The 26,662-nt window shown below is 40.9% G+C and overlaps 1 protein-coding gene across 1 annotated transcript in view; it reads right to left on the reverse strand.

The window, feature by feature from the left end:
• TXNRD1 (thioredoxin reductase 1) overlaps positions 1-22,915 on the reverse strand; it is a 38,932-nt gene extending 16,017 nt beyond the window's left edge. The window contains exons 1-8 of the mRNA XM_071549752.1: positions 22,806-22,915; positions 11,868-11,977; positions 9,004-9,126; positions 5,303-5,375; positions 5,067-5,186; positions 4,150-4,292; positions 3,910-4,025; positions 2,059-2,284 (exon numbers count right to left, since the gene is read on the reverse strand). Of these exons, the coding sequence (XP_071405853.1) occupies positions 2,059-2,284; positions 3,910-4,025; positions 4,150-4,292; positions 5,067-5,186; positions 5,303-5,375; positions 9,004-9,126; positions 11,868-11,977; positions 22,806-22,884 (990 nt within the window). The 5' untranslated portion in view covers positions 22,885-22,915. The remainder of the gene's footprint in view (positions 1-2,058; positions 2,285-3,909; positions 4,026-4,149; positions 4,293-5,066; positions 5,187-5,302; positions 5,376-9,003; positions 9,127-11,867; positions 11,978-22,805) is intronic.
• Positions 22,916-26,662: the final 3,747 nt, after the last annotated feature.

Consider the following 26,662-nt stretch of genomic DNA (forward strand, 5'->3'; position numbering starts at 1 on the left):
ACAGCATCAGATAAAGAAAAAACAGCCTCATCAGTTTCCCAGAGAGAGCTGGAATAAATATTTCTAGTTTTAGCTCTGGATCCAGGTGCACTCTCTCTCCAGTAAAGCAGCAGCTCCCTGTCTATTGCAGTGAAGCAGGAAGAAAAGCTTTTCACAACTGTGCTCTTTGCTCAGAGTAATAAAAAATGACCATTTACATAGAACAAAACAAACCCCAAAATACACCCCCCTCTTCCACACTCCACTCCTCAAATATATCAGAAAACAATTCAGCAGAAAGAGCAATACCACTGGTTCTTTTCCATATGCTTTTTCCTCTAAGCTAAACTAAAATTTGAAGCTATATTAGTGGGTTGTTCTTTGTCCCCATTAATAATCACTGGACAGAGGAAAGGATTGGATACCCTCAACTACAGTCCTTACAGTCCTTCCCTTACCCTCCCAAGAAAGGGCACAATACCTGACTGCTCCCAATGTCTGGCTGTACATACAAGTGAGATGTAAGTGTGCAACACTTAACAGGATTCTGGGAAATTTTAGTGTTCATCTTATAGATGAAAAGGTACTTTCACCAGCTGCCCGAGTTTCCACTTCATGTTCAGTATTTAGGGACAGAAAAAAATTCTGAGAAATTTTTACCCTGTCCTTTATGTTCTTAATTTTAAAAAGCCTACTGTGCATCCTACCAACTCTAAAGGATCACTGTGCAAAATTGCTCCAGTTCAAAGGCAGCATTATTTGTAATAATTCATATTCTGCCTTCAAACGTCCCAATGAAAGGCTTTAATATGCACAACACGCATAATTTCAAAAACAATGTTTGAAAGAGATGAGAAAACCTGCTAAACACACATCCAGCAATTTAAGTTGGGGATATTCTCAACCACAAACAAGGCCAAATATTTTATTGCCATTGAAATCAAAGACGTGTAGTGAAGCAATAGGGTAAAATACAAAAAGGTTCACTTTGTGACTAGGGTGATGAATTGCTTTTCACAGGGTGCATCTGATGTTTCCTTCTTTCTCATCCCCCATTAGAGCTTACAAAAAGATATGCCTGAAACAAAAGCTAGATAATCATCCCTCCTTTTCATACAGCATGGAACTTACGGAACAAAAACATGCATAAAAACTAAGTTCCTTGAAATCCCCATTTTGACTTCTCACAGCAACTCCCATTCCATGAGAGAGGGTGAGACCCACAGTGTAGGAACTGTCATGAGCACTTTTAAAGCTATTCTTGATACTGCCAAAGGTGAAAATGAACAGTCTCCTCTGAATTTAATGCTTTAATCCCCAAAGTGTTAAACTCGATAACATGCTAGTTTAACACCAAGTTGAAAAAAGCCAGAAAAAAAAATACTGTAGCACCCTCTGAATTCTTTGAGAAAGCAGCTAGGAAAGCTACAGAACTTATCTAACCTGATTCAAATTCAACCTGAATTTGCCTATACATGTGCCTATACATGTCCATAACTGGCTGCATGAATACTCTTACTGAATTCAACAAAAATTGAGCAAGTATTTAAGGACTCTGCCAAGTAAAGGATGGACATTTCTAAAGCCCATCTACTTTTCTGGACAGTCCACTAATCCTTAGCATATGGACAGTATTTTCTGGCTGAGAATTTGAGGACTGGCAATGAAAAATATGACTATTTGTCATGCACTGGACTCTGATCTTATGTGAAATTATATATCTGCTTAATTACGACCCTGCAAGAAATTTCACAGATTTCAGGACAACTGATGAATTTAAGTATATTTGGCACTTGTAGGACCAGCATGAGCAGGTGTAACATTTTCAATGCAACATATACTCACCTATTTAATTCTGAGAAAAACAATTAATATTGGAATCTCTCAAAATTTTAGTACTAAGACCCTTCAATCAGTTTGTGGACTTAGTCAGTTTAAAAGAAAAATTAACCCGTTCTATATCACAGCAGATCCTGTATTGCAAATTCAACTTTTATATTCATTAAAATAATTCACATCTTAAAACATTATGATATGTATATCCCAATCAACTGTAGTCATATACCACTTTGAGCCTACCTTGATGGGCACAAACTCCCTAATAAAGTTGACTCCATGTTCTTTCATATATTCACCAATTTTGTTTGCCATATCCTGGTCAAATCCTCTTAAGAGGATGGATCTCACCATTACAGTGACATCTAATCCAAGGCCTGCAAGAAATCCTGCACATTCCAAAGCAACATAGGAAGCTCCAACCACCAGGGTTTTCCCTGGAGAGTAGGGCAGAGAGAAAAGATCATCACTGGGAGAAAAAAAAAGGGAAAAAATGAAAAGAAAGTTAAAGACAGCCTGAAGAATTAGTTGTGCTTTATATTTATCTAATTTATTCTGTTATAATAGACTTTATTCCTCTTCCTGTTCACTAAAATACTCAATTTTATGGAAGTTCATCTGGCATACAAGATCAGTACACAACAGATAAAAAAGTTAAGATTAGGAGTACACCCCCAAAAAAATATGAAAACACTGAATCATCACAAAAACGTTGACTTTTTTTTTAACTGAAATTTAGGATAAATTGTTAAAAAAGGTAGGTTGGTTTTTTTCACCTCCGAATCTTGCTTTAAATATTTTGCTGCAAATTTTAGATCCTGAGAACTAAAAGAGGAAAGACATCCTTTTGCTAAAGCATTATATGCAGTGCCAAATATACACAGACAAAAGAACACATTAATGCAAACCACAGTAGAAGGCAAAGTTAGAAGTACAAAATTATGGAAAACATGTTTCTTTACCTGTTTTCCATTTCTTTCAACTGCTTCATCAAGATACATCAGTTCTACTACACTTTGAACCTAGACTACAAAGCCAGAGCTTCTCAAGGAAGCAAGGACTCATGGAAGCATCACACTTAGGCAGAGTTTGGCAATGCAATTCTACAAAGATTTAAATCTAAAATAAGTGTCTCTTTGCCAGGGTGGTGGAATAAAATGTGACTGTGTAATTAAAGGCTGTAGCATAGTTTGTATTCCCCAGGGAACTCTGTGAAGATTATACAGAATTATGAATCTGATAGTCTTTAACTCTGGAATTCCTGACTCTTCTACCTTAATGTCCCTTTAAAGCACCACTTTACAGGCTATATTATCTGTTATCTGTAATTTCATTACTACCTATTAGAAGAGAAACATACTATATGGTGTTTTGGTTACACAGTGATTATGTGAGTTATTTATTTCATTGCTATAGGTCTGTCACCCTGTAATGCAAACCTCTGTTTCTACATTACACAACTTCAAAGTTACTCTGATATGAAAACACATTTCATCTGCATATCATTTTTTTGTCAAAATGGTGCTATAATTTCTTGGCCTTATCAACTAACCAGTGTTGCCAAAATTTGAATCAACTTCACTGAGAAGCTGAAAAAAAAAGAAAAGGGCTGTTTCAAGACTGTCCCAGTGCAGGAAGACCGATATATTTCTAAGAACTTCATAACAGCAGCTGCTTTGCCAACTCCCACTTTTTTTGGTATCTGAGCATAGAGGTTTCTTCCAAGCAGATTGTGCTCTTCAGTTTGTGAACTGAAAAGACCCTGAGGAACAGAGAGGAAATGAGTGCACTGATAACTGGGGTAGAGCTGATGAATTAATTTTATGGCTAACACACATGACTTCGGGTATTCTTGGTTACTGCTGTTATCAGTCAGGAACTGAACCACCCTAGCCAGCCACTCACAGCCCTGTGGTGTCTACTAGACACCAATGTTTTTGGCACCTTAAAATCTGTCCATAGATATTCTCTTACCTTTACTTTCCCCAAACAAAAAGTTACATAGGGAAGAAAAGCAGCAACCAAGCAGCCCAGCTCATGCTTCCACACTCTCTTATGCACAAAGAATGTCTTCCTATTCCTCCCTGTTTTTACCTGCTAATGCAGTATTCCTTGTCTCCAGGTATACCCAGGTAGCGTGGTCGTTCACCAGTGGCAATGAGAAATCTCTCTGCCGTGTACAGCTTCTCAACTCCTTTTTTGTTAGTTGCCTGCAGACAAAGTAATAGTCCAAACTGAGTCCTACCACAGGAAAAATTACTCTATTTGAAAAGTATCTCGGTTCAGCAAGTAATATATGAAGACAAAGACACAGCAAACATGGCTAGTAAGTACCTTAATTGTGTGTGGCCCGACAAATTCTCCATATGCATTCTCATAGGTGACCTTGTTGTCTCTCAGGGCAACCCGATAGCCCCAGTTCAGCGAACCAATGTAATTCTGAACAGATTCTATCATAGTCATCCAGTTGTGTTTGACTGCCAGAAACAAAAGAGGAAGGCTCATCTTTCAGTTAGAGATTTTCTTTTTCCATAGTGAAATTTGTATTCTCAGACAGATTTCTTTCATGCCCCAGCCACCTTTGACTTATCCCTTTTTTATTCCAGGGTAACTCTACTGCAATACAAATAACTACATCAGCACAGACAACATGAGAGGTCACAGTGGAACTGGTATGACTTAAAACATGGAAAATTTAGACTTACTGAATTATTGACAGTTTTATATTGACAGATGCTGTGAGTAGGTGACATTGCTCAACAAATGAAGACCATGCATCTCTGAGAGATGTTCCCCACTACAGGATTACACACTAAATCACAATCCTATAACCATGCACAATAGAATTAATATGAAATGAAATTCATCTTCTTAGATAGGGAAGACTTAGGGAAAAGAAATCCTCGCTTGCAACTATAAGAAGTTTCCAAAAGGGAACATTCTTGGGTATTCTCTCAGTCTTTGCGGTACTTTCAGAAATGGAGCAGTACTTTACTGCTGTTATTCACACAACAATCTTATCAATTACTAACATGATCAGAAGCTATTAACAAACAGATCAGGAGCTGCAAGGCAATAAGCCCCATGGCTTTAGACTTGAAAAATGCTTAAGTTTATGTGTAATCTCTCTGAAGTTCCTCCACACTGTTAAAGCCAGCACATGCTTCAGTGCAACAAGCACTTGGTCATGACAGCAACCTCAGGATTTTCAGTGCAAGTGAAAAAAACTGCAAAAACGTGTCCATCTTTACCTTCTTCTGTAAACTGCCATCCAAATTTGCGTGAATCTTGCAAGGCTTGCCCCAGTAAAGCAGCCTGGTGCATCAATTTTTTAGGTATACAGCCCACATTTACACATGTTCCTCCAAGACCTGAGAGAAGGGAACAGAATGTGGTTTTCACATTACTGTGGTAGATCTCAAAGATGAGAATCTGAGTCTCTGAGTAAAGCTTCTTTACAACAGGTTTGCAATAAAAAGAAATTTACCCCATGAGCCTCCCTGAGGAGTAGGCATGACAAAGTCCAGTACCATCACTTTTTTTCCATATTTGGCAGCCTCCTGCAAAACACATCAAATAAGACCCATATCTAAGTATTAGAGGTTCAATTTGGAATAGGCGATAACATCATGCATTGCTGAAAAGCTTTGTGACTTTTAATTAAGTTACAGTGAATGATTTGCAAGGGAACAGACAGACACTCATTAATCCTCTGAATTCATCTGTGCATTCACTAGGAATAAGAAGATGAAAGGGAAAAAAAGGCATTCATCCTGCTACACAACAGCATGGCACCAGCTGATACACAGAAGACTGGGAGTCCAACCTCCTTTTCACTACTCCATGCATAGTTTGTTCAGACTATTTCCTAACATGCCCATTTACTTTTAACATACTTAATGAATTCCTAATTAATTCAGTTTTCCCTTCAAAGGTGGTTTCCCCAACATTCGTTTGAAACCATGTCACGTAATGGCATGGCCAAGCATGACAACTGTGCTTATCAAAACTCTTTTCTTGTAGTAGAAGGGAACACTTGATTTTGAGTACAATTCGTCATTTTCAGGCTCAGCTGTTGCTCTTTCAAGCTGAATTCACTGTCAGGATGTTCAAATATAAGTCCTATGAGGAGCTGGGGCTGTTTAGTCTGGGAAAAGGAGGCTCAGGGGGGACCTCAAAGGAGGTTGTGGTGACATGGGGATCAGGCTCTTCTTCCAGGAAACTAGTGACAAGACAAGGGGAAATGACCTCAAGTTGCACCAACAGAGGTTTAGGTTGGATATTAGGAAGAACTTCACTAGAAGAGTGGATAAGCATCGAACAGGCTGCCCAGGGAAGTAGTGGAGTCACTGTCCCTGGAAGTGTTCAGAAGCCAAGTAGACATGGCACTTGATGATATGGTTTACAGGCATGGTGGTACTCAGACAAGGGTCAGACTTGATGATCTTGGAGGTCTTTTCCAAACTTAATGATTCTATGATTCTGTATTTCCCTTGAGAAGTTTCATTAGCAAATCTATAATCAGCGTCTGTAAATGACACTAAGAGCTGAAATTTCTATATTGATTCCATTGCTCCCTTCATGCTTTTTAAGAAAAAAAGCAAAAATTGAGAGCAGTAACTGCTACCATGGAAAAACACATTAAGTAAGCTCCATGTAGCTGAGAAATAACAATGACAGATTCCTCACACGAGATGTAGCAAAATAATTTTGCTATTTGGAATAACCACAACTGTGCAGCATCACATGATGAGTTCTTAGACATGTAAGCAATAACAACTATAGGCACAGGCCTTGGGTTCAGTTTGGGAGGAGCTGGGCAGCCTTCAGCATTATGTTACCAGTAATACTTGTTAATCCAAATAGCTGACAATCAGAATTTCCATTTTAAATGTATCTTACTTCATGCAAAATTCAAATCATAATTCAAACAAGACCGTCTGTAGACACCTTTGGAGAATATTGATGTAAAGGATTTCCATTTCCAATAAAGATCTAGGTACGCCAAGAAGCTAATTTCTAGGCATTAGCAGCACCTCTGACAAAGGTTCTCAGAAAGGTGCTTAGGGACTGAGATGCATCATTAAAGCTCCTCTATGACAACTCTTAAACACCATTCAAAACAGCTTTACCAGTGTTAACTAAGTAGAATGCATGGACTGCCAAGCTTGGACTCAGCTGTACGCTCAGGTAATACAGCACAGCACTGCATCACCACCTTGGCAGAGACAGGCACACACAGACAGGCAGAACCACTTCTGCAGAGTGATATGCACAGGCACAGAACCTGCCCTGTAGGCTTTCAAACCTTGCTGGGCTCAGTGCCGCGCCCCATGAGCACAGCAAGGTTGTTTATGGATGGAACTGTTCTGTGTGAACTGACAGTAGGGCCCTGGCACTTTGGTTTGACTCTGTAGTTGGGTTGCACCAACTCAGCTTGGCAGTGGAGACACGCCTCCAGAATAACAAGCTCTGAGCACAATATAGAGATGCATGTGTCATAGAGAAAGCTCACAGATAACCAACCTAGTTAAACTGCTGCAAATTTGAGTGTAGACATCTGGAACTTGGTGTAGGATCTGTGTAGCCGGGGATTTCTGTTTTGTTTTCAGTGTTTTGTAAGTAATGTTCATTAACTAACAAACAAAGAGAACCATCTAGGTATAAGTCAGACGTTTATTTGTGTTTCACTTCAACTTCATGAAACTGATTTGAAATACACTTTAATACTGATAACTACTGATGACTTCATTGATCTACCATCTTCTGCTCTACTCTACAATCACTTGAGAACACTAAGAATCAATACTACACTAAGTTGAAGGAATAAGGCAATTTATTTTCCCAGCTGACACATTTTCTGTCCCACAATTGAAAAATGATGCAACAAACATCACTGCTGTAGCTTCACAACATTGGACATGAACACAACAAAGCAGTCAGTCTCCTGACGGAAATTTCAACAGATGGCTATTTATTACTCCAAACTATTTTTGTATTACTGCAAGCTTCATTTTATTCTTGTTACTCCCCATCCTCTGAAAAACAGTGTTTGCTTCTCATTGCGGTTCTCAGAAATTTTGTAGGTCTTATCTTCAATCCTACACCATGACAACACTGCCCCTATTCATAGGAAAGCAGTAAACTACCGAAATAGGTTACAGATGTATGATCCACAACTCACACTTGCACACTTTCATGAAACAGAAGTACTTCTAAGGGACCAAGGTTCACTGTGAATCCAATGCTATGCTGAAGTATTTGCTCCATATTTTCTTTCACTACTCAATGTCCTCTTCATTTCTTGAGAACAAAAGAAATGCCATCTGTTTACAGGAATAATCCAGCTCCAGGTCTTGAGCAACAAGGTAGTTTTATTTCTAGGAATGCTCAATTCACTTATGAATAGCTAATCCTACCACAGCCAGAAGAATCAAAATGTGCCTGACTAGTGATGTAAAGGAGAGCTACAGACTTATATTAAATTTCAGCAAGTTTCAAATATTTGGGATAAAGACAACTCTAAGATCTGGTGTATTTTGTACCACTGTAAATTCTTTTAATTAATTCTAGATAGCCTCTAAAAGCAATATCCTAAACAAACCCCATGATTTATCTGGCTAGGGGCAGAAAATACCAGACCCTAGAAATGAAGGGCTGTATTGGGTCAACCCCCCACAAAGGTGAGACCCTAACTCTTCTTAAGCATAGGCAAAATGTCCATTTACGCAACTTTATAAGCTCACAAATCACAAAATCTCCCCCACTGCCAAGACTTAAGATACACAACTCTTTCTGAAGAGATAGTACTTTTATATAAAACTAGATGCCTCCTGAAGCTCATTTTAAATAATTTTAAAAACCTTCTCACTCATGATTTAAGTTTTAAATCAACTATTAATAAACACCATTAAGATACCTACCTGCTGTTTTCCAGCAGCATCATCTCCCATTAGTGGGGACCAAATGTCATTCTATTAGGGAATACACTATGACATTTCAATGTTTTCCTTCTTCAGAACATAAAGAAAAGAATATTGCATAACTGGCACTAACCTCAAAAGAAATGTCACTGATCAGAGAGAAATGTTATGCCCTATAGTGTTAAAGATACCCAAATCCAAGACACTGAGGATGTCACCCACCTACTTACAAGCAAAGTCTGAATCTGCATTTTCCCTCTCATACCTTGGCAGCTGCCAGACCACCTGAGCCTCCACCAATGACAATGAGATCATAGTCGTAGGAATCTGGCACTGGTGTAAGCCCATTCATTTCCACTGGTTTCTGCGGCTTGTCTTCCTTATGTGCCTGAACAGAGACAAAAAAAGTATTAGGGAATACTGAAACATTCCCCATAGGGTTCAAAAATTAGTATTTTCAGCAGCAAATACTGTGATAAGAAAACATAATTGCATCTGAATTATCTGAGCTCTGCTTTTAATTAGCGTTTTTAAATTTCATCTTAATCCATCCTTGAATAGTTCAGTACCTGTTAGATACTGAACTATGAATTTTCTTGTTCATTGGGGCCCAGGGTTTCCTTGCTGAGCTTAGTTTTCCACAACAACGCAACTCCAGTGTCTCTTCATACTCTGCTCCAGGATGAGATACATAATTGCTGACACTAGCTTTCCATTAATTTCTTTTATTCTTTTCATCTGCCCTGAACTTTCCTAATTAGTGTTTTCCCCTCCTCCTGCACATATTAGTAGGAAAATACAACAATCCTACATGACATGGCAATAATCCACAATAATTCCCAACAGAATGAACAGAACAGAATGAAGAACTTGTGAAAACTACATTTTTGTAACGTGTGTGTTTATTATTGCTTCAGCTTGGCACTGTAACTTAAGCATCAAATCAATCCAGTGTGACCACTATGGTTTCACAAGAGATTTTTTTTTAATCATTACGACTGCAGAAGAAGAACCTGTAAGCCCTAAATTGCATTTGGACAGCTGTATGCCCCAAAGATCATGGTATTGTCTTCTAAAATGAGCCTTTGAACTTAATTTGCAAAGCTGCATATTATCAAGGCTTCAGAGCTTCAAGCCTTCTCAAATGCCCCTCAAACTGCAGGACAAGATCTGGAGTGCCTTAGCTGATTTAAATCAGTATCAACTAAATCATGAAAAAAACTGAAAGACAAAAACTGTAAATGAAGAAGCCCATACTTTGTCTCTTTATAGAATCATAGAATCAGTTGGGTTAGAAGAGACCTCCGAGATCGTCAAGTCCAACCCTTAATCCAACCCCACTTTGATCACCAGATCATGGCACTCAGTGCCACATCCAGTCTCACCTTAAAAACCTCCAGGGTTGGAGAATCCACCCCCTCTCTGGGCAGGCCATTCTAATGCCTGAGCACTCTCTCTGCAAAGAACTTATTCCTGATATCCAACCTAAACCTCCCCTGGCAGAGCTTAAGCCCGTGTCCTCTTGTCCTACTGTTGGTTGCCTGAGAGAAGAGATCAATCCCCACCTGGCTGCAACATCCTTTCAGGGAGTTGTAGAGAGTGACAAGGTCTCCCCTGAGCCTCCTCTTCTCCAGGCTAAACAACCCCAGGTCCCTCAGCCTTTCCCCATAGGACTTGAGTTGTCATACTCAGGGCAGATTGACACACTCATGGTGGCTTCTCACACTCAGGGTGGGCTATCACGTTCACAGTGGGTTGTCACACTTAGGGCCGGATGTCACACTCACGGTGGGTTGCCACATGGTGGTTTGTCACACTCACGGGGGGCTGTCACATTCAGGGTGGATTATCACACAGTAGTTTGTCACACTCAGGGCAGGCTGTCACACTCATGGGGGGCTGTCCCACTCAGGGCAGGCTGATGAATCTGAGTGCTTTCATTCAAGTGCTTCTATCCACCTGACCAGGTAGGACTTGATTCAGTACTAATGGAATAGTTGTGGAAAATCAAAGGAAAGAAAAAAGCCCAAAGAAGTTTCCCTTCTCTTTTCATCTTAATTTCATTTTGCATTAAGCAGCCCTTTGTACTCAACCCATTCTACTGTCAACCTTCCTGTGAGGTTTGATTAGTCCCTCTCTATGTCTACTCTACTGACGGCTGCCAGCACAGATGTGCCACTGACAAATCCATCTCTCAGACAAATTACACAGCAATGCCAGCCCAAATTCAGACTGTGCATCTGCCTGCAGAAAGTTGGATTTTAATAGTATTTCATAACCCTGGGAAGCATGTTAATAGTAGAACCCAAACCTATAAAACACCTGTGGCTGCTGTGAAGACAACTGAAAATATCTTTCTCCTTCCTCTTCTTCTCCTGCTCTGCAACCCCCACCACTGAATCTACTTTGCACATGGTTTCCTTTTCTCTATTTTTCTAACACAGCAATTAGCCAGGCTCAAACTTCCTACTGCAATCAGAGCAACAGTGCAAGAGGGACATATACTGTGCTACGATATGCGGCTTCACTTCATTTGTATTTAGGGATGTCAAATTAGAGAAAGGGTGCCATTCTTTTCTAAAGCATATCTTCTGGTTTCCTTAGTGGCAACAGGATTGTGTCAAGCTTAAGGGCAGACTAACTCCCACACAGTCATCAGAACCAACTACCAAGAACAGTATCTTTATGATGCACACCAGGAAACCACAAGAACTACCCATGAAATTTGCTTAGATCACTACTTATATCATGCTACTTTTGAGTAATGCTTTATGTTTTCACATGGATTAAGAATGTTCAGCTTCTAGTCCCTACTACTTGGTTCATTTTTCATTACTTCTTCACAATAATTCTTTATGAAAACATATTAAAAGTTTAGATTAGACACAGTAGATTGCAACCTTTCCCTCTGAAGCAACCTCCTAGAATCCAGCTCCAAAGTGGCCAGGATCTTGACAAGCTCCACATCCCATCTGCCAGGGTAACTTGTTCATGACCACAATCCCATCCTGGAGACAGATCTCCTCCATTCTTTTCCCCTGAACTAAAATTTTTATGACAAAGCCTACATGTTGATTATGTTTCAATGGCAAAACTAAATTATAGACTTTAATATGTATCTCCCCCTACCTTTAAAGTTTCCTCATGGTCTCCTACTCGCTTCTCCTGTACAAAACCAACTGGCTGTGAGGTTTCTGCTGCTACTTCGCGCTGCCCTTCTCGCAGCTTCGGGGCTCTCTCTGCGAAATAAAAAATAAAATAACGTAGTGTCTGGAGAGACGTCCTTTATGAAGGCTGTGCTCCTCGAGGGAATTGTCTGGGGGAGTGGCCTGGCAGCTTCATCACTTCCTCATCAGCGGCATGCCTGTCCCAGGGCAGCGTTTCCTAAGGTGACTGATGAGTCATTTGCAACGTTAGGATGACTTGCTGTATTTTTCTGTTCAATAAAATCCCACACAAGAGTTGGCTGAGATTTCAGTACTTTTTGCCAATCTAGCAACATGCTTGGAACAAAGCAAGGAAATCATGACTGCTGCGGCTAACTTGAGTCTTAAAGAAAAATGATGATTTTTATCTTTCTTGCCCAGAAAGTTACATTCTTATTCTGATATGATCTCCCTTTTTTTTTTCCTCGGGTGTCATACTTTTTAAACTGAATTGAAAGCTTTTATTTTTCTCCTGCAATTAGTTGTCTGAAAACTTCTTTTAGTTCAATGTATTGACATAACTTTTTCCGTGCAATTTCTTCCCCCACCCCCCAGTACTTTCTGCCATATGGTATTGCTCAGACTATGAAATCCTTCAGGGAAAAGTATTTCAAAGCCTGGAAAAGATCAGCTTGCCCATTGGTCATAACTGATTATATAAATATATATAATATATATATTATATATATACACATATATGTATTTATATGTATACACACACACATATCTCCAATATAAAAGTTTAAGCATATTATTGAAAAGGAAAAAAATAATACATTTACACATGGTGAAACTTTATTTGATGTGGAATCAAAGAAGACAAAAAATGGGAAATCTCATACTTGATTGGAATCCCTTATCAGCTCCTCCACGGAACTGAGTTATGTTAAGCTTAATTTCCAATAAATGGGTCAGTACACTTGTTTGTACTTAATCACATACTTTGCACTGCACAACCAGCATTAATTAGCAAACCCTGACACATGCCCATACTTAAAAGAAATAATCATACTGAAAGCTATGTATATATTCTTTGGGCACTGAGCCCACAAACCTGAAAAGCATTCACACACACACCTGAAAAAAGGCAGTCATTGAAAACGGGTTTATAATGTTGTCTTCTCTGATTTCTTCTCTGAAACTTGGTGACAAAATTCCTTTACCTCATAAACGTATTGGGAAGATTACTTTGCTGATGGTGGTGAAGCAGTTTAAAGATCAGAATTGTTAGGCAATAGTTAATAGTAATATTAGTGATGGCTAACACTTTTCCGCTTCTAGTTGGGGAAAATACACATGTGAAATAAGAAAAGCAAGAACACAGGTTTTGAACAGCCTACACAAAGAATAACTTCACTACCTTCATAAAGGATAATTTTTTGTTTCAATATATTATCTAAGTTACTGTTCTGCATGTACCTGAAGCAACCCAAGGAATATTGAACAACTTCAGGACTGTTCATTTAAAAACTGTATCTTTAGTGAGATAAAAATCTAGTCATTAGACAACACAGGCATTTAAATAATCATCTCTAATTATTTTCAGGTAGATCTGTGCCAGAGGTGCGAAGCTTTAGCCATAGCCCTAAAACCCAAATGCAACCGTAACCTCTGGCAGAGACTTGAAACAATCTGTGTGTTGGCTGCCTCTGCTGCTGGAGGCCTCTTCCTTGTTGGTTTGGGCAACCTGCCACCAGCAGGATGACAAAGCAGAAAGTGCTCTGTGCGTCACCTGCTTGCTATCCATAAAACTCCATCCCTTAACAGCAATTGCAATAACCCACAGTCCTGGTGAATCGATACTTTCCAAAAATGAATTAGCAGGCACCTTTTTGAAGAGTGAGACTGCCAAGGGGAACCTGAACCACGGATCTGCTCTGGATAACCCTCAGCAGCATGGCAGTGAGGACGACTCTCTCTGCCCAGTAAGTGTCAGCATGACTTCAGCAAGTCTATAGCCACTCACAGCCATTAAAGGAAGATCCAGTGAGGCTCCTGCCATGCACTACCACCTCCTTTGGTTTCTGTTAGTCCCAATCTAGATGGTGGCTGTTGAGTGCTACCCACCCTATGACCCACTAAGTGCTCCTTGGCATGGAGTGAATCGATCTAACAAATCAATACTATCAAACAGGGACAAATCTACTTGCTTCCACCACACCGTTTTTCTCTTCTTGCTGTCTGTATACTTGGCACTAACCCCAGCAGACATCAGACCTTTGCATGAGCTAAATCAACTCACTAATCCAGGAGAAAATTAACCCAGAAGAAAAGTTGGGGACACTTTCCCACCAGCCCACAAGCTCAGCCAGCCCAGGGAAGGATCCCGTAAGCACCACAGCTGGTGCCCGGCAGAGGACAAAGAGAAGGCAGCAGCCACTTTTCTCTCACTGGTAGCAGCAAAACTGCCAGTTTTGTTCAGCAGCTTGTTAAACCAGAAAAACCCCCACCTTTAAAGCCTCACTTCTTGAGCAGAGGGAAAAAAAATACAGTGAGGCAACTATGGTATTTTTAATCCATATCCTTCCTTATTGGGAGTGAGCTTCCTCATGAACCAAAGTCCTCCCTGGTACCGAGGCCGCTGAACTTTTGACTGTTGGTTGTGTAACTTCTGGCTGGGCTGAAAAAGAGCACAGTTGGTTTCAGCAGCCTTTGACCACGTGGAAACAGATCCATCCCAACACAACAGCTCAGACCAGTCTCGTAAGCAGAACTGCTCCAGGATAAGAACTACACTATCCTGCAAAAGCACACAGCCAGGGATCCCATGGGCTGCTGAGGCAGGACGTGGGAACCCTTGGAAAGCACCTGCCCTTCAACTACTCACTCTGAAGATCTGGAAGTGGCCCTTTAAGGCAAAAGTCTTCACTTGTTTACCTAGATGTTCTGCATCACACAGAAGAATGTTATCAACAAGAACAAACTTCACGTTTTTGACAAACCATGATTTTAAAAATAGCTGCCTCTACTCCAATAGTTCAGAAGACGCCTTTAAACTTGTAACATGTCTGAACAAGCATGTAACTTGTTTTACCACCCTATCTTCAGGCATCAGAGAAGTACAGGCCATTTCATACAGCAGTGAACGTTTATCTTATGTCCAGGTGAAATTTTAGGTGGATAAATTTTTCAGTTTTTCCCTCTTCTAGATTTGCTCATTTCTGCACTATCAACATAGGCCAGTACCTCCTCCACTGAGTAAACTCAAACATTTGGTATTGACGGCAACAGAGCCATAACATCATTCAGATTACGAGGGAAAAAACCCAAGCCTTCAAAATACACACCTCCAACCTGGATCATATCACAAATCCACACTGAGAGGCTGCCTTGCAATCAGCTGAACTGACAAAACTGGGAAGAAATTGAAGCCTGGGGATTCACTTGCTTAGTTGTCTTCTGCTTTACCTATTAAACTGGCTTTGTCTCAACACATGAGTTTTCTCACTCACACTTCCAATTCTCCCCCCATCCCACCAGGGAGGAGGAAGTGAGCAGGTGTGTGGGGCTGAGCTGCCAGCTGGGATTAAACCACAGCACTCACTCTCAAAAGAGTAAAGTGCAATTTCCTAAGAAATCAGAAGTTCTCCAAACTATGTTATTGCTTATTCAGTGTGTTACTGCAAAGTCCTTTCCTTTTAATTATATTCTTGTTAATATGCTTTTCATATCTAACGGCTTAAAACTTCTGCCACTAAATAAAAGATAGCTTGAATGGGATCAGCATCCAGGCATAATATGGAATAACTGAACTCTGCACCTGGTTGAAGCAGGGGCTCTACTTTGTCACGAATTTCTGTCAGCAGAGTCCTGACTGTAGTTCATAGTATGACTCCAAAACACTTATCTCCTTCATGAAAACATAAATTCTTTTTTTACCAACGCTTTGAGTATAAAAGGCATTTAAAATTATTTCCCTAAGCAGCAAAACATGTGGATACAAACTTTCTTCTGGGCACTTTTCAACCTAAGTGTTCAGTTCTCTAAGGCAGAGGAGAAAGAAAGCTCTAATCATTCTCAGCAAAACAAATGTAGTTAACATATAAAAAAGGCAGAAAATGGCAGAAAGCTTCACAGCATTATTTTCTCTTAAAGGACAATAAAAATCTACTGAAAGCTGCTAATCTAACCTCTACATAGCAGGGTAGGAATTACAAAACCAAGACAAGCCAAAGAAGAAATACTGATGGAGGAATGATGAACAGCCAGATCAAACAAAACAAACTTTCAAGTGGCATCTGAGGGCCTGATTCAAAACTCTCTATATACAAAGGAAAAGTTCCCACTGAAACGAAGTCCTTAAGTGACAAAATTCACCCTTTTCAGCTCAGTTTTCTAATGAACATCTGGGGACTGACTCAGCAACATCCTCCAATCTGCTTTTCACTCAGGATAGGTCAGCACCAGGTTTTGGGGCCTGCAGTCACCACCTTGCAATCCAAGAAGAATGTGAATCACTGCTAACCTAGGGCAAGAAACTCAGAACTAAACTACTTCCTTCTCAGCCTCTAACAACCAGCTACTCCAGCTCATAACCTGTCACATCCTGATAGTCTGCAAAGGGGCTTCTGAAACTGGCCTCAGCTCCTAGTTCCTAGCAAGGGAAGTAATTTCTATTTCCAGGCATTTTTTTTCCCTTTTGCTTTTCTAAGTATTCATGCAGCTACCACAAAGTCCAACTATAACATGAAAAAGTACTTAATTTTACTAATTTCAACAGAGACATCATTGTATTCCTCAGTTTATTACAGACAGTCCTGCAAGACATGTTTCTGCAATAATAATTAGGGAACTTTAAACCCCACTCCAACAAGACCTGGGCTTTCTCACAGACTTTCCTCCCACCCACCGAAGTCCTTGGCAGTGTCAGACAGTGGGGTACTTGCCCTTGAAAGTCTTCAGCCATTCCTCATTTCTCATGTAATTGTTTAGAGTAAACCACTCAGGAATTAACCAGGTTGCTCTAATTAGCACTAACAGGAATGTTTTCTGTGAGCATAACATCACATGCTGACCTCAAGTATACAGGAAAAACTCTGTTGGCTTTAACAGAACAATCTACATAAATTCTAAAAAGGTAAATTTCAGATTATGTCTTTCTCAGTAAAAGGCAGACAATCTTTGACCACTTCCATCTTGTATTTTATTTCTTTGTGAACTAAATTAACTAGGTTATGAAAAGCTTAATACAAAGTATATGTGATGTTGGAACTGTGGTAAAAGCTACGATATCTCATATAATGGTTTATATGCAATCATTACAGAAAATATAATCACATAATACTGGTAAATTTAACACAGATTTTTGTCTATTCCCTTCAAAAGTCACTGTTGCTTTTGGATTTACCCATATTAACACAATGCTTTGTCTGGCCCACATGAAAGCAAAGGAAGCTGATTTCTGGTATGACTCCCTGTATGTGTATCATGCTCACCGTGCCATCCATACTGGCTTCCCCTTTATTTGGGATGACCTGAAAGGGCTAGGCTTCCTGACTTTTCATCTGGAAATTCCTGTGGCCAACACAAACCTGTGGCTCCCACAAACTGCGATTAATACTCTCATGCTACCTTTGTTTTTCCTAGTCAGTAAATAAACAACTCTCTGACAGTAGGAGGAAGCATCACCAGCCATACTTATTCGAGTGACACCTGAGGCACAGAGAGGTAAAACAGTACTCAGCAGGACTGGAACAGGATCTCCTGGTGCTGGTGCTATTCATTAGTCCCTACTGCCACTGGCCATGCCTTTATTTCTCTACCACAACTGAAACCATTTAATTAATTCACACACACCTCTTTGTAATCAAGCTTGCATTTGAGTCATAGAGAAAATTTAAAAATGGTGGAAAACAGCTCACACAAAATCAGTCTTTTTTGTCAAAAAAGCCAGTATTAACAGTGACCGTGGTTAAAGGAAAACAAGTTCTTTGTGGGTTGGTTCTCAGAAAGGGCATGAAGCTTAAGGAGGTACTATACTACCCTGTGGAAAGTACTTAGGTATTTGGCTCAAAAAACTGTGATTTTCCACCCCCCTACCCCAGGCAGGGCTTGAGGCAAAACCCCCACTTATTTTAATCCAGAGTAATCAAAGTTTCTTGTCTTTGAAAAACAAAATTACTTCTGTGAAACCATTTAATCCTGCCTGTAGCAGCCCAGCAAACAATGACACAGCATTTCTAGGAGGTGAGTGAAGCAGCACAGTCTGACAGGGCACTGCCCTCCGAACTCTCATGCCAGTTCAGTAAGTGATACGACAAAGCAATCTGATGCACACGGGCTCTGACAAAGCTGTAGCTGGAAATGGTTGTGAAAGATGGGTGTAAAACAACAAATACATTACACTTGTGAGCCAGAATTAGAGAGACACGCTCGCTTTGTGTCAGGCTGTGCAAGCAGTGGAGGAGATAAGGAAGTCGAGTTTCCTTCTCACCATATGGGGATGCAAGGCCAGGACACAGGTGAGGTCACCGTGTCAAACAGCACTTTCTTCCCCAAGCAGCTGACTCAACAAGCAAAACAGGCAACTTTGCCAGAACAGAAGATAAAATGAGATGCTATCTCAGTTCACTATGTAAAAACAGTTCATTAGCAGAATCTTAAGAAAAGCGAGGACTACACTAGACGAACTTCCCATTATTTTCTATGGAAACAAAAGCATTTGCATGCTTTACTTACTTCCTCCCTTTGCATTTATACCTCTTTTATGCAAATAAAAGTGCTGGGTCAAATTTCCACAGGCTTTACCATAACTGAGTCTGACACCATACTCAATAGTACAAGACACAAAGCGTACACTCAGGAAAGGCAATTTGCTAAGAAAAGCAACAGCTGTCAACTTTTTGGAAAGAAAATGGAAAGCCACACTGAAGATATGGAAAAAGAAGAGCCATCAGATATAACTGGGCAAGTTAGGGGATGTTTCTGTGAGGAAAACCTACAATGTGACACCACTTTCAAAAAAAGGAAGTTACTGAAGAGTATGAATGTGGAAAAAATGAACAAGCACTGGAAAATAATTTTACAGGAAATGTGAATGAGTTGACATACTACAAACTGGAAGAGAGTTGCATTGCAACAGGCAGGTACCAAAAACCAGCTACCAAAACCAGGCAAGACATCAAAGATGGAACATTCTCAGGAGACAGCAGTAGTGTAACAGAAGGAGAGTAAGTTATCACTTTGGCATAATGAGTAAGATGACATAGTGCATGATTTTAGCTGGTATGTGGTTGGTCTTCTAGAAGAACAATCAAAACAATAACAAGACACCTTACCAAAGGAACACGGATGTTCCTAATGAAGGAACAACTATCAGACAGGAACAAATGGTGGAGTTTTATCTCCAAAGTTTGGAAAATAAAGAAACCATAAAAAAGGACTGGAAAAAAGGAGACAAGTACCATACACTGTTGAGGGCCAAGCATCATTTCTGTTCACAGCAGAAATCAAGGGGATGGCATAACTCCTAACAAGAGTAGAGGAACTTCATGGGCATTAAGCCACATCCAGCATTTGAGTCCACTCGAGAGTTCTATGACACATGTTATTGTTACCTGAGCAGCTTACATGTAAATTACAAGGCCAACACATTTCCAGGAAATACTGCAAAAGTAAAAATATTTGGGGCCTCATTACTCAGACACTCACCACACAAAAATGTCAATACAACTTAGTCACCATTGCTGTTTGTACTTCAGCACAGAACTAGGACCACCAAAGTAGATCCCCTGTTATTTCACCTCACAATTATGCTGCATTTAGGGGCTCTCAGATAAGCCCTAAAACTGAGCAACAATTATTTAAACAGTACGTGGTTAATTTGCTTTTTAGAATCCAACCCAACTTTCATTTCAAGCCTGCTGTAACTTTCCAGACCCACCAGTGAGTGTGTTCTGCATCCTGAGAGCCCAGTCCTGAAAGAAGCTGAGCAACTTCAACTTACATCAAACTGAACTGAGATATGGCTGCACATAAAATCCAACTAGCATGAGGGTCTGGAGGAAAAAAAACAGCAGTTGAGCTTATTGTAAGATACAGTCCCACAGAGACAAACAAAACCTGAAATCCAGGCTATCTAAATTCTGAGATGTGTAAGTTTAGTCCCTCATTGCACAGCTTTCAATTTTGTCCCTAATCCTTTCTGCAGTAAAATGCCTGTTTATCATACAGGAAACTAAAGAAGTGTGTAGATAAATTAACAAAAAAATCAGGAAAAGCACTCTCTTCTGAGTTATTTCCAATTTTCATACCTTTACGTCCACAAAATGCCATAAAAACTGCATGTGCAAAAGGCAATTGTTAAAGTAACCTAAATGGTATTTGAAGACTGAGAACAACATTTTTGAAAGCACACACTAAGGACAAGAGAATGTATTTAATAGTTATGCAAACTGTATATAAGCATTTTATCCTAACATTTTTACTTTTTCCTGTGCTACCATTCTTCCTGCCACTTTTGACCATTTCCAGCTTCCTATTTTTCATTTTTTTAAATATCATTAGATCTTAGAGTGAATTAATAACTAAATTTATTATCATTGACGAAATGATGGAAAGGTGGGAAAAAGTCCAGAGAGCAATTAAGAAATTCTTACAGCTACCAATGGCCCAATTTCTGCCTCCTACTATACACATAAGTTTAGATATACTTTGTCCAAGGGACGTATGTAGATATTAAAACACTCTTGTGCCTGTTATGACTAAGTGGGTTAATTTTAGATTGTCCATATTTTAAAGTCAGTTAAACAATGACCAATTAGCTCATTTGAGTTATGTTTTAAAGTAAAGTATGTATCTCTATTCACATTTCTGTAATTTTTTTTTGTTTTAATCTTCTATTTAATCGTTCCAACCGCATCCACAACTTCCCTTTTGTCCTTGATGGACATTAAAAACTTTGATGTGTTCCTCTGGGGAATGGACCTTGGGGTTCAGATCATAATCTATTTGTATGCAACTACCCCAGAAGCAAAGCTGCCTTGATGCTGAAATATAAACCTTGATGCCACAGTTTAAACCAGCCTTCCTGGAGAATTACTTTAAGATGCTGCCAGTTATAGAACAGGCATCAGGGAGAAGCAATGTCTTAAACTGAAAAATCAAAGATAGAGCAGAGCACATGAACCAAAGCCCAAACAGTATGTTCTTTTAAGTCATTTAACCTAAATGACTCAGATTCACAAGGCTGAAAAAGCCCATTGAGATGCAGGCTCTATTTCTGAGTTTGTGTCAGCAGATATATTGTTGGCCAGAGGAACCAGGTTTGGGTATAACTCCCCAGCAGTTTACTCTGTCCCAGACTGTGCTACCACACCTGCATAAGTTTCACTATCTGATTTAAAACTGAACTAGGTATTTCTAAATTGTAACATGGCAGTGACAGCATTAGGTAAGGGAACTGTTGGGGATTAACCCTAACTGGTGTCAGGTCACCACACTGTTCTGAAAGTACAAGGACAACTGGATTTTCTTGACAGTGGTTTGAGAGTTTTTTATTTCAGTCCTTCCCCTTAGGATCAAGGAAAATCCAGTGCTTCCAATGTCAGGCTTTCGACTCAGACTGGAGCATTTTGTGTTGGTATAATTGAAAGACACGAGCAGTATGGAGCCATAACAAAGTCTATTTCCAGAGTTGTAACTGTTATAAACCTCATCTTTGTATTTGCCAGCTCTTGCTGTGCGTTATGCAAATTCTTCTGCACAGAAATCTTTATTCTTTATATGCATAATACAACTCAAAGTATTATATAATACCTTAAAGCTCCCAAGGTGGTTTAGTGTCAACGTTCACAAGTTATTGCATATATAAAAACATCTTTAAAAACACTCCCCTTTCCCAAGGATTTGGTAAGCTTGAAAAGATTCCTTCAGTAGTAGATGCTCAATTAAGTACTACATCTTAAGAGTGCCTTTTTGTTTAGGCAGAACTACTGTTCAGTGGCAGATGTAAGCACAGGTTTATTTTCAGGTGTTTGTTACTTCAAACACATTATTTACCTTCTTCCATTAGATTTTATAGACCCAGTCAGAGCACAGTAAATACTATGTCCAAAGAGGCTCTCAGGCTGAACTTCTGACTCTAATGAGGTACAAAGTCAACTGAAACACAAATTTCCCCATTGCTGTCATGGGAAGATGCCTCAATCCTTGCAGATGGAAATTATCTCCATAGACCAGAGGGCCATTAGCTCCCATCTAACTCCAGGTCCTCAGCACAGGCTCCCTTCAGGCTGCAATGTGCGCCAGGGACCCTTGCCCAGAACCATCTGCACTCTCCATGACTGGGGTCCCACTCCCTGCATCCCCCCATGGCTGGGGTCCCACTCCCTGCATCCCCCCACGGCCAGGGTCCCACTCCCTGCATCTCCTCATGGCCAGGGTCCCACTCCCTGCATCCCCTCATGGCTGGGGTCCCAATCCCTGCATCCCCTCATGGCCGGGTCCCACTCCCTGCATCCCCTCATGACCAGGGTCCCACTCCCTGCATCCCTCCCCATGGCCGGGGTCCCACCCCCTGCATCTCCGCCAGGGCTGGGGTCCTGGCTGGGTCCCATTCCCCGCATGCCCCCGCTCTGACCCTCAATCAAGGCAGCGAGGAGAGGCCAGGCAGGTGTCAGGGGCTGTGCCTGGGCACAGGTAACCTGCACACGCGCTCGGCCCCGGTCACCGCGGCTGGAGGCACAACAAAGTTGTCTTGAGCACAGGGAGCCCGGCCAGCAGCAAGGGAGGGGGTTCCAGCTTCCCCTCCCGGGAGTTTCACCGGGAGGTCGAGGCCAGGGAACACCGGCCGCCCCCGGCCCCGCCGCGCTCGGAGCCCACCAGGTGCGAGGCGCCCCCGGGCAGGTGCCTGCCCGCCTACCTGCCGGGCGCCGCCGGTCCCGGGGCGGGCCGCTGGGCGCCTGGTGCACCGCCTGGCTCTTCCGCAGGGCGCTGCCCATGGCGCGGCCGGGATGCGCTGGAATGTGATGTGATGTGATGTGATGGATGGGATGTCCTGGATGGGATGGGGTGGGATCGGCCGGACGGGATCGGGCCCCGCGCAGCGGCCCCCGCCCCGCAGCGCCCCCTGGCGGCCGCGGTGTGACGGCGCGGGCGGGGCCGGGCGGGGCTGGCGCGCCCCCTGGCGGCGGGATGGGCCCTCCCGGAGCTGTCCCTCCCGCAGGCGTGGGAAGGGAAGGGCATCCGGGAGGTGTTTTTCCTCACAATTTAGGGCTTATGCTTAGAAAAGACACTGTAATTGGGAGGTTAACTTTGAGAGGCAGGAGTTCTGAGGAGGTTTATCACAGTGCTCCCATCCGGGTTCGGGACCTTATTTGGCACCGTTATCTCTCAGTGCTGCCCAGGCAGTGGCCCCACCGTGGTGGCTTTCGAACACTTATGTGGCAAGAGAAGCACCTGCCAAGGACTTCTGGCATCAGCCAAGCAGCTGAACAGGGCAAGAGGAAAGCCATGACCCTATAAACCATGACTGAACCCACACACAAACGTCTGCTGCTATTGTCGGTCCAGCTGAGCTTTCTTCATTATCAGTCCAATCTGAGGTTTCTGCACTATCAGTCCAATCTGAGGTTTCTTCACTCCACATGGAAAGAAGCATGTGAGTTGTTGCACCAAACATGGCAATTTATCTGATTGGCATTCTTGCTTACGGAAAACATTGACATTTGTTTGAAAAAGTTTTCAAGAAGATGCAAACCCAGCCATTGATGGTGTTGTTGGATGGTTCTTCTTTTCAGTTGCTGGGCTGATTGACTACCAAGCTCTCTATTTCAGATTGACTGCTGGGCTCTGTGGCTGAGCAAGTGTGAAGGATGTTGTGATGCCAACACACAGTAAATGAATGCTGTAGACTGAGGAGCATTTAGAATCAGTGACCATTGGCTTAATCTGTCATCCTGCATAAGTCCTATGTGCCCCCCAGTGCAGAATGTAAATGTCATGTCTATTTATCCTATCACCCCTTCAGAGCTGTGATTATCTTACTAACACTTTCAGTGGAGGACCCAACCATGTCAGCTGTCAGTCCTCTGCCACAAAACTAATAATAAGCAACATCAAAGACCAAAAGAATGGGCAAAAAGAGAACAGGATAATAATTTTGAGTCTTGATGTTTAAGAGGCATTGCCTCCCCATCCTCAGCTTTTCCCACAGAGGATCTAATCAATTCTTATTTGTATTCCTGTATTACTCTTCTACACTGCAGTGATATCTCCAGTGTCAGCTGGGGTTTCAAATACCAAAGAAAATACAACTAAACTTAAGACTGTTAAATGGAAAAAGTGTCTGAACTTACTGTGGGTACGACCACGATGATTTTAGAAATTATGTCTTCAATATAGGTGTCTATACCAGCAAAAATATTATGATAATAAGGATAATAATTGTTATAGGCATTTAGGGATTATTACTGCTTCAAAAATACAGTTATTAAAATAATTTGCTGAACAAGCTTAGGGAAAGAACTCTATTTCACCAAACCCCATCTCAATATTTTCATTAAATGAGAACTACCTGCTGGCAATTCAGCCAATTTGAGAAAAAAATCAAATTTAAAAATCCACCTTAGAGTGCTGTTACTCATTCACAGTGTTTCATTTTGCTTATTCATTTGAAATTATGTTCTAATCATATTTCCTTTTATTAAGAAAAGAAAGAGGTCTTACATTGTTGTGTTGAAGATCCACTGAAGTAATGGAAAATATGAAGTTCCACATTTGAGATGTTTTGTAAGTTTGCAAACCAGTGCATGAAAAAATCAGAATTATCCAGGGTCACTTACAATCACGGAGTCTCCCTGCAGAACAGAATCTTGATGCTGACCCAAAGACTAGCACACATTTTCACCTCCTTTACCCCACTCCAAATAGGTTGGTTCTTCCTACAGTGTTACTCTTACACAAGTTGTTATAACCTCACAAACACTGCCCTCAGGCCATTCAAAGTACAGCTGGAGAATTAATGCTTCTTAACTCTTATTTTAGTCAGACTAGTATTGATCTTGGCCTCTTAAATGATAACTCCACTTTTTTTTTTCCATAGGCTTCATGCTTTCTCCTGAATCACAGTCCGTGATTAACTCCAAGGTCCTATTAAACTCTTTCCTTTTGGCTGATTTATTATCTTTTCAGATCAGCATTTCTCGAGTTTTACCTACTTCTTTATGTCCTTGTCCACATAGGTCTATTGTTTGCTTTCACAGTGTTCCCCAAGTTAAATCTTTTTTTCTGGGCACATCCAAAAAGTATCTGCCCTCTTTCTACTTAAATTTTGCCTAGAAATTACACTTTTTATGAGGCTAAAGAAAAGTTGAGTGCATTTATTTATCTTTTAATTTATTCTTAGTTGACTGAACTGCACACTTACAGAGCTGGAGCCCTGAAATACAAGCAGAATAGGATGACAAGAGAAAGCGGAGGGAAAAGGATGGAAGAAAAATGCACCAAGTCCAGTTATTGAGAATTTGATCTGATGCATTGTCCACATTACAGATGGTTTTTTCAGTCTTTGCCTTTTTCTCACTATTTACTCTTTGGGATAGAGACTGTATCTTCCTCTCTCTTTAGAAAATACTTGATTTTTCAGTTTTAACTTCTGTCCTCCTCATATATAATCTTCATTCTGTCCTTCTCCAGTCATAAGGACACACATAGGAGAGCAGTCTTCAGGATCACACACTCGAAGGACACCCTGGGTACTGTACTGACACAGATACCAACTGAAACTCCTCCTGAGGGTCAGAGGAAAGTCTGTGTACTGAAGTCACAGAGAGACTGAAACCCTCTTTCAGTCTCCCTGTTTGGTACCAAAGCACAGATTTAAATCTGCTTTGAGTGGTGCCAAGCAATAGGACAAGAGAAAATGGGCAGAAATTCATGCACAGAAAGCTCCATCCAAGCATGAGAAAAATTTTACTGTGCAGGTGACCAAGCACTGAAACAGGTTGCCCAGAGACATTGTGGAGTCTCCCCTAATGGAGACATTCAAGAACCATCTGGACACAATCCAGTGTTTTGTGCTCTGGGATGACCTTGCTTAAGCAGGGAGGTTGGACCAGGTGACCCACTGTGGTCCCCTCCAACCTTATCCATTCTATGATTCTGCAGGTTTGTCTGTTTTTCTGTTAGTTCTACCTACATGACAATTTAGTGTAGATCTTCAGAAGTGCTTTGTTAAGAAGCAGAACAGCAAGTATTGTCTCATTAGAAATACCTGTGAAAGTCCTGAAAATCTGTCATGTAAATCCTGTTTTCAATATTGGAGTATTACAAGGCATAGACTGCATAAGCCACCACTGTTGGGATTAAGAGATTGCCGATGATAAATTCAACTAATGTATAAAAAGTCCATAAAATACTGGAAGGACTAATAAAAAACAGTAATTATGGTACGACATGCACAAAACATAAGGTGTTTTGCTCCATCTTAAAAACTCGATAAAGACATTTTATAGCAAATGTATTTGGTGCATGTTTGCTGATGAAGAATCTGTGACAGAGCTGTGATTATCTAAATGGTGTATCAATGGGACCAGTTCCTCAGTTATTTCTGAGATAATTGATTCCCAGCTCCCTTTGACTAGTATAACAGTGATCATTAAAATAATATTAGAATTTCTGTTCCCACAAAGATTTCTATATATGCCTTCTCTGTATAAACTGGGAGGAAAGCTGTCTAAGTACATGAAGAGCCCACAGTGCCACCTTCTTATAAAGTAT

Source organism: Pithys albifrons, chromosome 3 (genome assembly GCF_047495875.1).
Source record: "Pithys albifrons albifrons isolate INPA30051 chromosome 3, PitAlb_v1, whole genome shotgun sequence".
NCBI classification, from domain to species: domain Eukaryota; kingdom Metazoa; phylum Chordata; class Aves; order Passeriformes; family Thamnophilidae; genus Pithys; species Pithys albifrons.